General features: G+C 41.5%; 1 protein-coding gene across 2 annotated transcripts; it reads left to right on the forward strand.

Annotated features, from left to right (window-relative positions):
• The first annotated feature begins 559 nt into the window (after positions 1-559).
• Positions 560-13,632, forward strand: ankha (ANKH inorganic pyrophosphate transport regulator a). Of its 2 annotated transcripts, none has more exons than XM_012815102.3 (12): positions 560-1,111; positions 4,295-4,511; positions 5,060-5,178; positions 5,395-5,478; positions 5,601-5,771; positions 5,992-6,126; positions 6,341-6,433; positions 7,016-7,108; positions 10,609-10,738; positions 11,411-11,534; positions 13,068-13,167; positions 13,421-13,632. In XM_012815102.3, the coding sequence occupies exons 1-12, from the start codon at positions 1,016-1,018 to the stop codon at positions 13,538-13,540; spliced, it is 1,482 nt and encodes a 493-aa protein (XP_012670556.1). In that variant the 5' UTR covers positions 560-1,015; the 3' UTR covers positions 13,541-13,632. The 2 variants fall into 2 exon arrangements, with proteins under 2 accessions (XP_012670556.1, XP_031440022.1); XM_031584162.2 differs by having other exon boundaries at positions 13,424-13,632.
• The last annotated feature ends 1,258 nt before the right edge of the window (positions 13,633-14,890 follow it).

Here is a 14,890-nt window from a genome sequence, read left to right on the forward strand (position 1 = left end):
AATAATAAATATAGTAAATACATATACTTACATTTGTGTCGACTTTAAATTATATTTTTTGGTTGAAGTTGGGCCAATGCATAATCAATACTGATGTAAACTGTCTGAATGCACTGATGAAGAACACTAGATGGCACCAGACACTAACAACCCTTACTTAATTCCACTCACTAAAAAATGTATGACGTAGGTATGTAGCCTACCAAATTATCGTAGATAGGTCAGTATCGGCATGGCAAGATTCAGGATGATTTTTAACAGTAGATGGCGTATTGAGCCTTCAACTCATAATATGCCGATCACAGTTTAGCCAAATTATTTAGTTTACAGCTAAAAAAAAAGATTAATTTTAGAGTGACGTTACACTTCAAAATATGTATATGCATATGTTTGTGTTATGTTGTGAAGTGTTCTTTTTGGATAAAAAGAAGGTTCGAAGAGCGTTCCTACTTCGCATATCTCTGTCAAAGTCAAACTTCAAACTCGATGTTCAAGGCTCTTTCATTTTCAACACGATGACATTATGACGTAGGTGAGGGTTGGTGTTGTGTGCCCCCACGTGTGCTTGAGGAGGGATAAATGTCAATGGACACATGAAACTTTCAGATGCTGTGAAAGCTGTCCTCAGAACAGTCCTCTGGGGTTCGCAGTGTCCTTCATGTTTAGAATCAATTTCTGCTCATACAACTAAACGTCTCTTCGTTAATTGAAAAGGAATGGCAGGGCTCTCTACAGAAAATTCAGGAAAACTCTTTACAATCGGATGTTGATTCGGGTAAGGTAATTTCATGTAAGATGTGCGTTGGTTACAAGAAAAGTTAGCTAGCTGGCTAACCTATGAATCCGAGGTAGCTCCGTCGTGACAAAGCCGGTAAGAAACCCTCCTGTCATTGGCTTTTAGTCAAATTAACGCCAAAGACCACAGAACCATTAGAACCATTCTACACGCTTAGAGCCACTCAACAAATCGACAAGCGCAAGCCGATGCATTGCAAATCACCACCCAGGTGAGAACATGGTAGACCTCCAGTCCCTCAAATCCTACTGGCCTCTCATCCGTTTTCTGGTGCCGTTGGCTATCACCAACATAGCCATCGACCTTGGGGAACAGGTAAGTTGGCACACGTAGACTATACCTTTATCTATGTTGTCACCATGCAATTGTTGGGAAATAATGCATAGCTCATCCAAATACTGTCTTAGGGTGTCAGGATCAAAACAACGTTAACTAATTAGATCACATCATGAACAAGGGCAATAGTACTGCAGACAAAGTTGATGTCTGGCTTCAACTCAGTTTGACATGTTTTGTCAAGACTACACATGTAGTTCGTTTGTAAATTAGTGCGGAAGGAAACAAAAATCTAACATTCAATTACGCCATTGCATTCAGGTCACTATTTAAAACATAGTTTTTTGGTATATTGGTAAAAGGAATTAAAAAAAAAGTTTTTTGCCGATTAGAACATAACTTAAATAGGATCTACAGTATACAGCCATGGTCACATGCAGACTCGATTGTGGAAAAAACCCTTTGACCAGAACATATCTGGCAGGAAATGAATCGGTGTTTTTTAATGTCACGTAGTTTTTTATTCCGGAACAGATACTTTAAAGTCTGGTTTTGTCAATGCAATATTAATGAATAAGACTACCTTAAAACTACCTTGATGATTCTGATGATCACAAAATATGAATTACGTCTGCACACTATTTCACAATAGTGACTGCCTGTTCCACCTCATAATATCAAAATTCTCCTGTCAGTATTTAGCCTGGGTCCATCTCTTAACGTTATGACTATTCATTTTAAGTTAAATGGTTCATTGAAATTGGCATTTTGTGCCCCTGATCACTCATCTGGTCCTGTATAACTTTGAATCCAAGCCTACCTTTATTTAATTTGTTGTGCTTTGATCTATGTGCTACTCAAGGCACAGCACTTGCCAATACAACATAAGTGTTACTCTGTGGTTAAAAGCTGTCCTTCAGGTCAGCAGGAAGATTTAAGAATACAGGTGTAGCTGAGCTATGGTGATTGGTAGCTCACAATGTGGGCATGGAATGTAATTAGTCAATATCTTTGGATTTGGACTGGCTGATGCGTTTACATATTGGCTTGTAATGTGTGCTGAGCTCTGGCTTACTTTAGGTGAGAGAATGTTGTGTCTCCTGACACTCAGACGGTGTGTACCTGAAGTCTCCAGTGCTAATTTGTCCTCCGGTCCACAGAGACCGCACTATAAATAACGTCTCTTAACTGCCCTGGCCTTTAGATTTAGGCAAGAGAAAAGGGGAGACTTTGCATTCAGTGGGGTTCCCCCTGTCACTTTCGATTTCAAATGTAAAGATGCAATACTGTCCTTAACACTGTTGCCTTCCTATTATCTTCACAACATCTCATACCCCACCTTTCTAAATCATTATTTGTTGGTTAGACAGAGCCCCTCATACTACAGGGTGAAGATGAATGCACCAGGCTCTGGACCATAATACTCCATTCAAGTGAGGGGAAAATATACACCAACCAATGACTAATGTCATGCATAGGTTTAGTTTTTCTTGGTGTTCTGTTTTTTATGTCGTCAGCCACCAATTTTCATTGAGTGTAAATTGAGTCCCAACAGCTAAACTGTTGCATTTCTTGTTGATTTGAGCAAACAATGACAACAGCATTCTATTCGCCTAAAGTGGCATCTGATAAGTCAGCCTTTCAGTGCTTTTTACTTAAAGAAATGAAATTCAGGTCCCATGCCAGCTGAAGTGACTTCTCATTAGGGAGAGCGGAAACCTGAGCACCAGTGTACTGTATCAGTCCCACCAGGATCTTGGGAGGGCTTGTTTTGATTGTTGTGGCCAAAAGTGACCTGAATTTGCTGCAGGAATTCTCCAAAATTGTGGTTAAAATTGCAGTGACTTTTAGTTGTTTTTATGCAATCGCAAATAATGCAATATTTTTTTAATATAGTGCGATAAGAAGAGGAAAGTGCAACCTGCAATTGCGGGAAATCCTTAAACTGGCGTGAATTTGTGAAATTGCAAGATCCTGTAAAGCAGAGTTAATTGACCTCTGGGCCAGTCAGACATGTATTGTCCTGTGCTGGTGTTTCTGTACTGTCCAGTGAAGGGTAAGAGGCCCTATTAAACGCCACCGTGTGGTGCAGGGAGACCAGGGATTAAGCTTGCATAACAGCCAGTTGAGGGTTTAAAAATAGTACTCCCCTCACTCATTGTGCTCCTGCAGCTGTGTTTGGTTGTAAAGTCAATCTGATGGGAAATTAAGTCTCATTCATTCAGTCATCCATGGAAGCAGGAAGCAAGGTGGAGCATTTATCCTACTTGTGGCCCAACAAAAAAGAGTGAGTGTACGTAGTAAGCTTATAGTGCTCCATGTACCTATATGTTTGTGAAGAAAAAAAACATTTGTTTTTGGCTAGCAGAAGAGTGTTTGTTTTGAACTGGTCACTGTCTGTTCCTTGAGCGTCAGTACTCTACATTGGACTCTTCCCAGATGACATCACATCTGTCTCTCTGTGATATTTTTCGTTTGCATGCGACATGAGGTGACACCCCTGACATGACGATGCCGTTCAAGTTGAAAGATGTAATATAAGCAGAGCAATACAGAGTGTACAGTATAGTATTAGATAGTAGAACATTAGATAGTAGTGCCTTAAGGAACTCGAAATGCAGATCCTTGGGTACACATCACCAGACCAACAGTAGTAGTCTGAGAACCTGTGTTCAGATGCAGACTACTTATTGTATATTAAGGGGAAACTATTGTACATCAATGAAAGCTATGTATTCAAAGCCTAGAGGAAAGATGAGCTGAGCTGTTGATCTTCTTATATCAATTGAAACAAACTTCTCACAAATATCTCCTACTCCAAAGGCATCATAAGGTCTTGGTGGTTGGAATCTAGCAACAGTTATTTAAACAAACTGTATTTACACTCTGTCATGCAAGTTATGGACAATATTGAGAGTATGCTAAAAACTAAAACAATACAATTATGAAACAAGACTGTTTGTGGAAGTGATAATTTAAAAAGGCCCTCAAAACCCACCTCTTTAGCCATGCCTTCCCCAACTATCCATCACCCCCCCCCCCCCACACACACACCCCATGTTTTTTATTCTTGTCTTATTTTAAGCGTCTTTGAGAAATTTGAAAAACGATATATAAATGTGATGTATTATTAATGTGGACGTACAGTATCTGGTGCTACAGGAGATATCTGTTCCTCACTGGGTGTCCTAACACCAATGGCATCTGTGCTTGTCCTCACAGGCTCTGAACAGGGGCATTGCCACAGTAAAGGAAGATCGAGTGGAGATGTTGGCCAGCTATGGGCTGGCCTACTCGCTCATGAAGTTCTTCACTGGGCCCATGAGTGACTTCAAGAACGTGGGGTTGGTGTTTGTCAACAGCAAGCGGGACAGGCATAAGGCTGTGCTCTGCATGGGCGTGGCTGGAATCATCGCTTTTGTTTTGCACATCCTCATTGGTAGGTGTGTGAGTGAGCGTAATTACCTGTTTGAGTTTATTTCTATGGTATGTGTGGTTGTTTGGCAAACGGAAATAGTAATAACAAAGAAAGAGGGCACTAGTAAGAAATAGATGGAGAGGGTAGAAGAAAGTGAGCGTGTAGGATGATGCTTGACAGAGTGGGAGCACTGGTCCAGACACTGTATCCGGCTCTACTAAGAAGGCAGCAAGACAAACAGATATTATGTCAGCGAACCTATGCAGAGAAGCTTTATGAATGCACACCCCGGACTCACAGGCCCATTTGCCCTTTGGAACAGTGCAAGTAGTGTGAACCACAAACAACAAGACAATACTCTGTGAATTTCTGCTCTATGAGTAATTTAAACCAGATGTTAACCCATTTTACTGTGGTTTGGATGGCCATTGTGGGTGGAAATGTTTACTGACTTGTGACTAATTTTAAATAAGTCTTAGTTATTTTTAGGTCCTTTCTGTTTCCCAAGGAAGAACCAAATTTGGTATTTTGTTCCTGACACATTTGAACTGTACTTATTCTTAATCTAGCTTATACAGATCTTGGGTACTACATAATAAATAAGCTACACCATGTGGATGAATCCGTGGGCGGCAAGACGAGACGGGCCTTCCTTTATTTGTCACTGTTCCCAGTTCTGGATGCCATGGTGAGTTACCTGGATCCTGCTTTAGCCTTAAATCATAACTCCTCAAGTCTTTCAAAACCTACATAAGAAACATAACACCCTGATATTGAAATTCTGTCAGCGTTCTATGTACATAACTCTCCTACTTTCTTTTTAGGGTGGATAGAATCCTTGCTAAGATTCTGTATTTTTTAACCCTGGGTAACAGTGATTGAAACTGTATGTTTACTTTTTTAGGCATGGATCCATTCTGGAATTCTCCTCAAGCACAAACACAGCCTTCTTGTTGGCTCAGCCTCCATATCAGATGTTGTGGCACAGGTAGAATTTGAAAATGATAGTCTTAGCGTTGTCTTTTGTCAAACTCAACCTCTAACCTCTATTGGTTGATGACGTTTGTGGTGTGTGGGTGGTGCTACTCATTCATGTCTTCTCCTGGTTAGATTGTATTTGTGGCCATCCTACTCCAAAGTAACCTGGCGTGTGTGGAGCCTCTCCTCATCCCCATCCTGTCGCTCTACATGGGTGCACTGGTACGATTCACCATCGTGGCACTGGGCTACTACTGCAGCGTCCATGAAAACATTCCAGACTCCTGTAGCATCGAAATTGGGGTACGATCCCAAAGCCTACTTCTCTAGAGTGCTGTAATGTTTATGAATGTTGGAGCAAGATTGCAGAACACATTGCAGAACTGAGAGTCCCTGTAGTTAGAGGCTATCTTTTTCTTTCCCTTGGATTACACAGCTTTCGTAAGATCTATTGTTGCATTGTTCAGTGCACAGAATATAAGAATGAAGCCAAACGGTAATTGAGACTGTTGGCTCTCTCTAGGGAGATGCAACCATTAGGACGATGCTGAGTTTCTGGTGGCCACTGGCCCTCATTTTGGCCACACAGAGGATCAGCAGACCAGTCGTTAACCTCTTTGTGTCTCGCGACCTCAAGGGAAGCGAAGAATCTACTCAGGTGAGCCATTTCTCCACTTTCTAAGCTGGCTGATGTTCACTAATGGACAGTAGGCATAGCTACAGTGAAATTTGACTTCAATTGTGTGTGTGTGTGTGTGTGTGTGTGTGTGTGTGTGTGTGTGTGTGTGTGTGTGTGTGTGTGTGTGTGTGTGTGTGTGTGTGTGTGTGTGTGTGTGTGTGTGTGTGTGTGTGTGTGTGTGTGTGTGTGTCAGGCTGTTGCAGTCCTCACCGCCACTTACCCAGTGGGCCACATGCCTTATGGCTGGCTTACTGAACTTCGGGCTGTCTACCCTGCTTTCGACAAGGTGAGCCGTCGTGACCTTGATCTGTCATTGGAATGTAATGAACCAGATAAGGCATATTACTCTACTTGCATCCATCACGAGAGCGTCATAGTATCGGTGGTTTCGAAATCAACGTTTGTCACGAAACGTTTATTGGTTGTGGTCAAACCATTTAAATAGAAAATGATAACACTTACTGTTACCTGTGACTCAGTGAGCTGCTAGCCTTAAGGCATTTTCGGTTCAAGCACAAGTCAGGACATTGCGAACATCTTTGTAAATTTCCACTGGATGGTTTTGATATCACTGGACTTAGTCATTTTGTTTTTCATCAGTTCACACTCAATATGTAATTACAGTCTTGAGGTAAACTTGGCATTTCCAAGCCACATTCTTCTCTAGGCATTTCAGCGCCTCAGGAGGAGACTACATGTTTGCTATTCTGACGCTCTTCAAAACCACCATGAGATTAATATGGAAAGATGACAAAAAACATTTAGATCACCGTGTGTTTTGAATCAGTGAACCTTGAGTTGTACTTCTTTTAATGAAGTTTTTTTTTTCCTCTACCAAACACACTGGAATGCTGTTTCCTCCCGGCAGAACAATCCCACCAACAGGCGGCTCGTTGGCACCTCAGTCACCAAATCGCACATAAACAGATTCACACTCTGCTGCTTTTTGATCTCTCTCATGGTAAGTTCAGCTCGGCAGTAAACACAATGAATCAGCCGCTGTCACTTCTGCTGGATCCTCTCTGTGTTTGTGGCCTCTTAAAACACCATATACTTTACTACAGGGCTGTTGCCAAGTAAAGGGGACGGGGGAAATAGGAACTTGCTCGCCACACTGTATGTATAGATCAGATGTAGCTCACGGTTTTCCTGGAAAGTTCCATAGCGGAGATTGAGGCTCATGCTGTCACTTGGTGTCCTGCTTGCAGAGCGGAACATGCTCAGCATTCCAGCCAGTGACTCATGTCAGAAGTGACTTTGGGTGTCAGGTTTTTGTGTGAAGCAGTTAGGAATCAGACCACTGGCAGACAGTGAAGCACAGGGACTTGCATTGTGTTTGTGATGATATTATAATTAATTAAGACCTTTGTCAGGTTTTTCTAATGGCACACACGACAAACTAGTCGCTCTGAATCGCAAAACACATCTCTGAAATTCAAGTACCTCATTTTTTGCTGTGTACGGGCATTCTTCATTCAAATCTAGTTAGACGCTGAAGAGATCACACAGGCATTGCACACTAGCCATGGGAATTTAGGTTGCCACATTTACTGTACTGTGACCTACAGTACTGAGGTGTAAGTTCTTGGATAAAGGTCTTTGCTGCGATATGTAGGAAAACCTATGTAATGAGAGTACGGTATGGGTGGTTATTTCCACCGAATAGCCAAGCATAATGACTTGTATTACAGTGGTGTCTGTCTTTTAAGCCTTGTCCATAGTGGAGTGAAACGGAGTTGCAGAGTCCCAGCCACCCATTGAGCAGTGATAGCAGCAGACACAGCTGTGGAGATGGACAGGTTTTGGATGAGTTGAGATGGACATTCCATAACCTCACCAGACCTGTTTTGTTTTTCCTGTTTCGCTAAAGATGTTGGCCTACATGTGGGTACACGTTTGACACGCTTCAGCTGGGTAGCTGGGTAGATATGTCATTTTAATGCATTGTACTAACTGGAGATGAAATCATGCATGCCTATGCTTTCCAAATTCTGCAGTGTTGACTGCATGACAGGCCACATGCCTGGTGCATGATTAGAGTTGACAACAAGACAATGTAATGTTTTTGAAAGCATCTCCCCTCCAGTTTAATGAATAACTCACAGTGGGGGATTGCCACTGTAATTGACAGCAAGTAGCTTCACTGATGCACAGGGTACCTGTGGCTGTCGTTCTGGGCTGCTGCTGACCATTTGGGTTCCCTAGGGGGAATTTCTTTTCTACTCCATATGAATTATATTGTATTCATATAAGAGTTACAGTATCTATTAATTACTGCAAGTTTCTTAACATAATTAATCTATTAGCACCGACTTGATGTATTGATTAATGGTGTTTTATCACTTAATTTGGTGTAGGCCACGTTCTCATATTTGGACTCTTTGCCAAGATTTTAAACGGCTGGACCGTTTTTACTGTGTAGGCTACTGGCGGGGACATAGTTAAAATGATGTGAACCTGATACTACAAAAGAATGTACATTAAATGTTGCACTAAACGGAGTGCAGCAAGTCATGCTATACTTTAATGAATCCCAGATCAGATATAGTGCTGAAGTTACATCTGAAACAGGAGAGACTGATGCTAAGGCTAGGCTGTATGCGTTAATGTCTTAAACTACTTTTTTTTGAATAAACCAGACTCACTTACTCACTAACTTCAATGCTAGCTTGTGCTATCTTTTAACCCTTTTAGCTTGTAACACCTGGAGATCTTTTAGCTTTCTACCATTAGCTAAATTTGGACATTTCGTGTCTGGTATGCATGTGTTGTGTAGGCTAATGTTCCATTGTTTTAGGAATTAACATGGTCAAACATACATTCAAGGGATGCAAGACTGTCATCCCGGTTTTTGTATCTTCTATGCTCCTGACTCTGAGGCATGGTTGCCTCTCTACCATATCTTATAAACTGTAGCCTACAGCCCTAATCTTGTCACCAAAACAAACCACAGGGAGAGAGGAGGCGACGCCACAATCCTTCATGTTATTATTTTGGTTAAATATATAGTGTATAGTCTATTTTGGTTTAATAATGTAGTAGTCTCAAAGTAGATTGTATCATTATTATTATTATTCTTATCCATTTAAATGTACTGTCAGGTATTTATTTTTTGGTACGGTGGCCCTGCTGTCCTTGAGTTGTTTTTCCCAATCAGTTTTCCCTCGTAAACCAGGAATTCACAAAGAAGTTTGTGTGTACACAACTCCAAACCATGCCGTGTTTCAACAGCATGGTCTTACCCAAAGTGTATTAATGTGTGAGTGCACCTGTGGATACATCAGGCAGAATAGTGCCAAAACAAGCCTGACTGTTGTCTTCCCCCTGGCTTGATGCAAAGATAATGAGTCTGTTTAACTCGCCACAGATCATGATTTATTTGCCAGAACCACCAATGTGCCCGTTTCCCTGCATTCTTTGGGTCTCTGCGGTTGTTTTTGATTTCAGAGCCAAGAGAGAGAGATGGGAGAAACCTAATGTCAACAATAACAGTAACAACAACAGCAGCCTTGAGTGTGTTCTGGGGCTTGAGAGAGAGAGAGAGCACTGCTGCTGTAATTGTGTTTGCTGCAACAGTTCTTCACGCTTCAAAAACAGGATGTCGGTGGCTGGGGCCCTGGGGCAGTGGGTGGGGATCATGGAACCCAGGTTGCCAGATGTGGTTGCACGGCATGGTAAACAAGAGGGCGGGGCTTGTTGCCAATCACCTTCCTGCAGGGCTGTTTGGAGCGTGATCAGTCCAGCCACAGGGATAGACAGACACAGAGAGAAAGCAAGAGAGAGGTTGTCCACCAGAACTGAATCATCTGGCCTTGCTGTGACATGTTCCTGACACACCTGCAGAAACAAGTAAACGCATATTAGCTTGACAAGGCAAGATCAAGTGTGTACACACACAAATACACAAACATACAAAGTTGTCTAGAGCAGATGAGACAAGATTAATACACACACACACACTTGTAGTGACAAGTGACACAAGATGACATGCAGGGATTAAATCTTACGCACATACACTTGAACATGCAAAGACAGTTTTAGGGAGAGGAATGTGAGACAATTGTTTTTTTTTTGTGGTAATCTAAAGTGACGGGTTCTGAAATGAGACCTTTGTATTTTTGTGGGAAGCAATGAACAGTTTGAAGTTGGACCACGTTTGTTGGCTCTAGTTTTTCCCTTGGCAACGAAGTATCAACAGCGCCTTTTCTTTTTAGTACTTTAGCCACTAGCATATTTGATGTGAAAAAGTGACCATAGTTACCAAAGTTACCATATTCATTCTCAGAATATTCAGTTGTTGTATGTTACTAAAAATAGGCTTTCATCACATCACCATTTCTTGCACGGTAGAAACCGTGTTGGAATCAAATGGAACATTCAGAGGAACAGAATTGCATGATAAATTAATCGTATTGTATAGATATAGTGTGGGTCATACTATGCTTCTTCTGAATTATCCAGATGTGTTTCATATTGTTCTGGAGTCCTGGAATATCTGAGGGCATCTTGGTGAACATCATTGGGGTCGATACATCCTTCGCCCAACTCTGCGTCAATCCACTGCGGATCTTCTCCTTTTTCCCCCTGCCAGGTGAGGCGTCCATTTTGATCTACACAACTGATGGTGGTCAAAGTGTTTTTTTTTGTTTTTTTTTTACCCCCTGATTTTTGTTCAACGATACCGTATACTGAGACCTCACCAATCTACAGGAAACTTTGCATGACTGTAGCCCCACATGGCGGATACGGAAGGGTTGTGTCCCTAGGTAGGCATGTCCCTTTGTGCTGTCGCCTCCTAAAGTGGAGTAGGCTCTAAACACTTTTTAAGCGCAACAACCATTTCATCAGGATGTGCATTATCTTGGGTCATTATGATTAATTTGTTGAGTAGCACCACCTATTGAATAAGGTTCAATGCAAGAGTCTACCACTTCAGTACATGCTGCATTGCTACCACATTTTCTTAGACACACGGCAAATTTTGCAAATTTCGTCCAGATGGGGTGCTGCAACTGACGAATTTTAATACCTCAAGAACAGCTTAAGATAATGTTTTGAAATTTGGTACGTTTATATATTTGCTAACATTTCCTAAAGTTCGCTTTTTTTGTTTGTTTGTTTTGTTTTTTTGCCTTCGACAAAGCAAAATAAGAAGGTGCCAAAAAGGTTGGGGGAAAAAAGAGCCAACCCACATGAAATATTCTAAAACGTTCCAAATGCAATGAACAATATATCTGTCTGTCTCTGCACATGTCTGCTACAGTTTGTGTCCGTGCTTACTTGACTGGCTGGCTCATGACACTGAAGAAGACCTTTGTCCTGGCACCCAGCTCTGTGCTGCGCATCGGAGTCCTGATCATCAGTCTGGTGGTACTTCCCTACATGGGGTGAGTGTGTATGTGTGTATATGTGTGAGTCAGTCAGTGAGTAGAACTTTGACCCATGATGTGACTGATAGTCACGAGATGCATATTGCAAAAGCACCCATCTATGTAAATCTTTGAAATGAAGCTCAGCACTGAATGAAGTAGTATGGAGAACGGCTATTATTTCAATTGTGTGTTTGGGTAGGGTAGAAGAAACTGTGCAGATTTAAGAGTAAAGTTCAAACATGACTACCATATGGTTAATACTAAGAGTTTTTGTTTATGTTCTTCAGTTCTATCTCAAAACAATGAAAAATAGCTGCAGTAGGCAGAAATAACAGGTGGAGTTGGAATGGAATGGAACTCACTCAGAGGAACAGTTTTCCCCCCATCTCTCTACCTGGTTGGTCCCCCCTTATGAGCTGGGTTCTGCTCAAGGTTTCCTCCTGTTAAAAGGGAGTCTCTCTTTTCTCTAGGGGGTTTAGGCTCTAAGTGCTGACTAAGTGCCTTGAGACAATTTTAAATTGGCATTGGCGCTATATAAACAAAATTGAATTGAATAATGTACACTGTATATAATTATGCACACGCAAACTGCTGCAATTGGCACTGATGTGTTTTTGCTTGTAATGTTGAACCCTCAAACATATTTACATTACTTAACATCTTTATGGTAGGCTAACATTATGGTTTCTGTGCCTACAAAAATGCTGGTTGCCATGCATATTACACCATACAACAGGCATCTACATCACTAAAATAGGCATCTACCTCATTAAAATCCTGAAGGCCAGAAGCACTCCTACAGTTTGCCCATGGACAATTAGAGTAATTGGAGTCAATTAGAGTATGCTTATAGACTAATCGGAGTCAATTAGAGTAGGCTTATGGACTAATTTTACTTTCAGTCACTACTGTAATCAGTTAACCAAAGTTACATCTTTCAAACATACAGCTTTGTGTACAACATGATTCTTATCTCATATGTCTCATGACGGAAACAAATTCCTTACACGTAGATGCCAGTGGCATCTAGCTATTATCTTAAACTAGCTATTATCTTAAACTGTTTAAAGGAAATGTAGGTATTTACCTTAAGATAATATTCTGGTGCGATTACTGACTTGACACAGTGGTATACTCACAAAGGACTGGTACTGTGTGACTGTCCTATTGTTACCAGAAGAACCTTCCCCATAACATGGATGAAATGGCATTACACCTCATGTGGTTATATTGATATGAGCCAATATGTAGGTTTTGAAATGATGGCTCCACAATCATAAAGGAGGTATAGCTGTACAAGAAACAGTCATGCTCAGCCTCCTGGTAAGATGTTCATGTGTACCCTGTTGTTGTGTACATGTGTACCCTGTTTTTGTTGTGTACATGTGTACCCTGTTGTTGTGTACATGTGTACCCTGTTGTGTTGTGTACATGTGTACCCTGTTGTGTTGTGTACATGTGTACCCTGTTGTTGTGTACATGTGTACCCTGTTGTTGTGTACATGTGTACCCTGTTGTTGTGTACATGTGTACCCTGTTGTGTTGCAGAGTTCACGGAGCCACTCTGGGAGTGGCATCACTGCTGGCTGGATTTATGGGAGAGTCTTTCATGGTTGCTATTGCCGCCTTGTGCGTCTACAGAACACAGGTTTGGAAAAGCCCTTTTTCCCCCCTTCAGATTTAGTGTTTCTCACTCTTGGAGGGTGAGGTGACATCTTTTTAACTTTGTGAGGTCATGGGGAATCTCCATAAATGGCCAAAAAATCGGACGGAGAAAACAGATCTCCAGAATTCAAACTTCAAATAATGCAACTACTTTAAGGAGGTAGATTCAATTATTTCAGGCCGTAGCTTACGTTTTGTTTTGTTTCTCCTGCCTTCCTGATCAACGTTGAACGCAGAAGAGTAACAACAAAAACGAGCTGATGGCTGATGGAGAGAACTCCTCCCCCATGAGGGAGGTCAACCCCACGACCCAGTTAGACAACATTCAGGAGTTGGGAGAAGGGGAGGACCAATGAGAACACAAAAACAAACCCATCAAGCTGGCAAGTTCTGAAAACAAAAGTCTGAAGTCTTTGCTTGGATGTGATGGAGCCATCGGTTGCACTTTTCTTGGGGGGGGGGGGGGGGGCTCCGAGGTGAAAAAGGCACTCAGTGGGGGTGGGGAGGGGGGGGCTTCACTAACTCCTCTGGTGGTCCTCATGCGTGTGACCACATTCAGAAGCATGCGCACAATCTCCCATTTGGGTGAGCTATTGGTGACAACCCACACCGCTATTGGGGATCAACCAATCAGACGTGGTGGAGACTGCATCCATCTATCTGCTTTTGTCACTTCGACAGCAGTAAGCTGACAGCCCGTAGGCGCCTACGCAGGTATTGTCCGACATAACTGTGTTCCAAACGAGCTACATTTTGGCAGTATACTTATTGCGATGTGCCAGTATGTAGGAAAGTGACTTAGGCTTGTCCTTTCTTCCTTTTTCTCCATTGGTTGGCTTGTCTACACTTCAGTCACATTAACTGTAAAGGGCTGCAACAAAGCCAAAGGAGCTATAAGCACAGAGGCCATCTCCCTCGGAATGCAACGAGACATGTTTGAAACAGGAGAACACTGGAAGTATGTTCTTTGGCTGCCACTCAGCTGTTTGTTAACCTTTGAGCAGAACAGGGCGTTTCTCTGTGAAGAAAACAATAGCCACAAGGGAATATTTATTTTTATTGAATGCATTATCTAGTCAAAAGACTCATCTTAAAGCCTTGGGAATTGGGTTTCAGATTTTCTTTTTAAATGGACTTTTCTCCAAATGGCAGTTTTATTTTTATCAGATTTTCTTTTTTAAATCTTTGTAGAACACTGCATTTTTAAGTTTTCCTTTATCTATGTTTTATATAGATGTCAAAATGGAACCTGCATTAAACTTGAGTTTGCCTCTGAACTGATGCATTGACATGTCTGTCAGGTTTTTGCTTTGAGGTTGTACACACTGTCACTGTGTTGGAATTAGCCTTGCAGGGCAAGACATCTTTACCATAAATCAAAGTGGTGCACCTGAGCAAAAATGACAGACTTCAACCATCTACATATTTTACACGGTTTCTGAATTCCCCATACTGATTCTTCATATTGGACATCTGGTTAATCATCTTATACATTACATTATAGAGTTGCAATATCAAGTATACAGGCCATATTTTATAGCTGGTCACTTTAAAGTGATACATTTTTATGGGGAAATATGCTTTTTATCTTAAACTCTGGCAGTCCACGTTGTCAGCTTTGAATTTATCAAGCATGATCATGTGAAAGATATTTTAAACCAGAATCATCTGTATGTAATTATGTATCATGAATTAGAATCTTGTTT

Source organism: Clupea harengus, chromosome 17 (genome assembly GCF_900700415.2).
Source record: "Clupea harengus chromosome 17, Ch_v2.0.2, whole genome shotgun sequence".
Taxonomy (NCBI): domain Eukaryota; kingdom Metazoa; phylum Chordata; class Actinopteri; order Clupeiformes; family Clupeidae; genus Clupea; species Clupea harengus.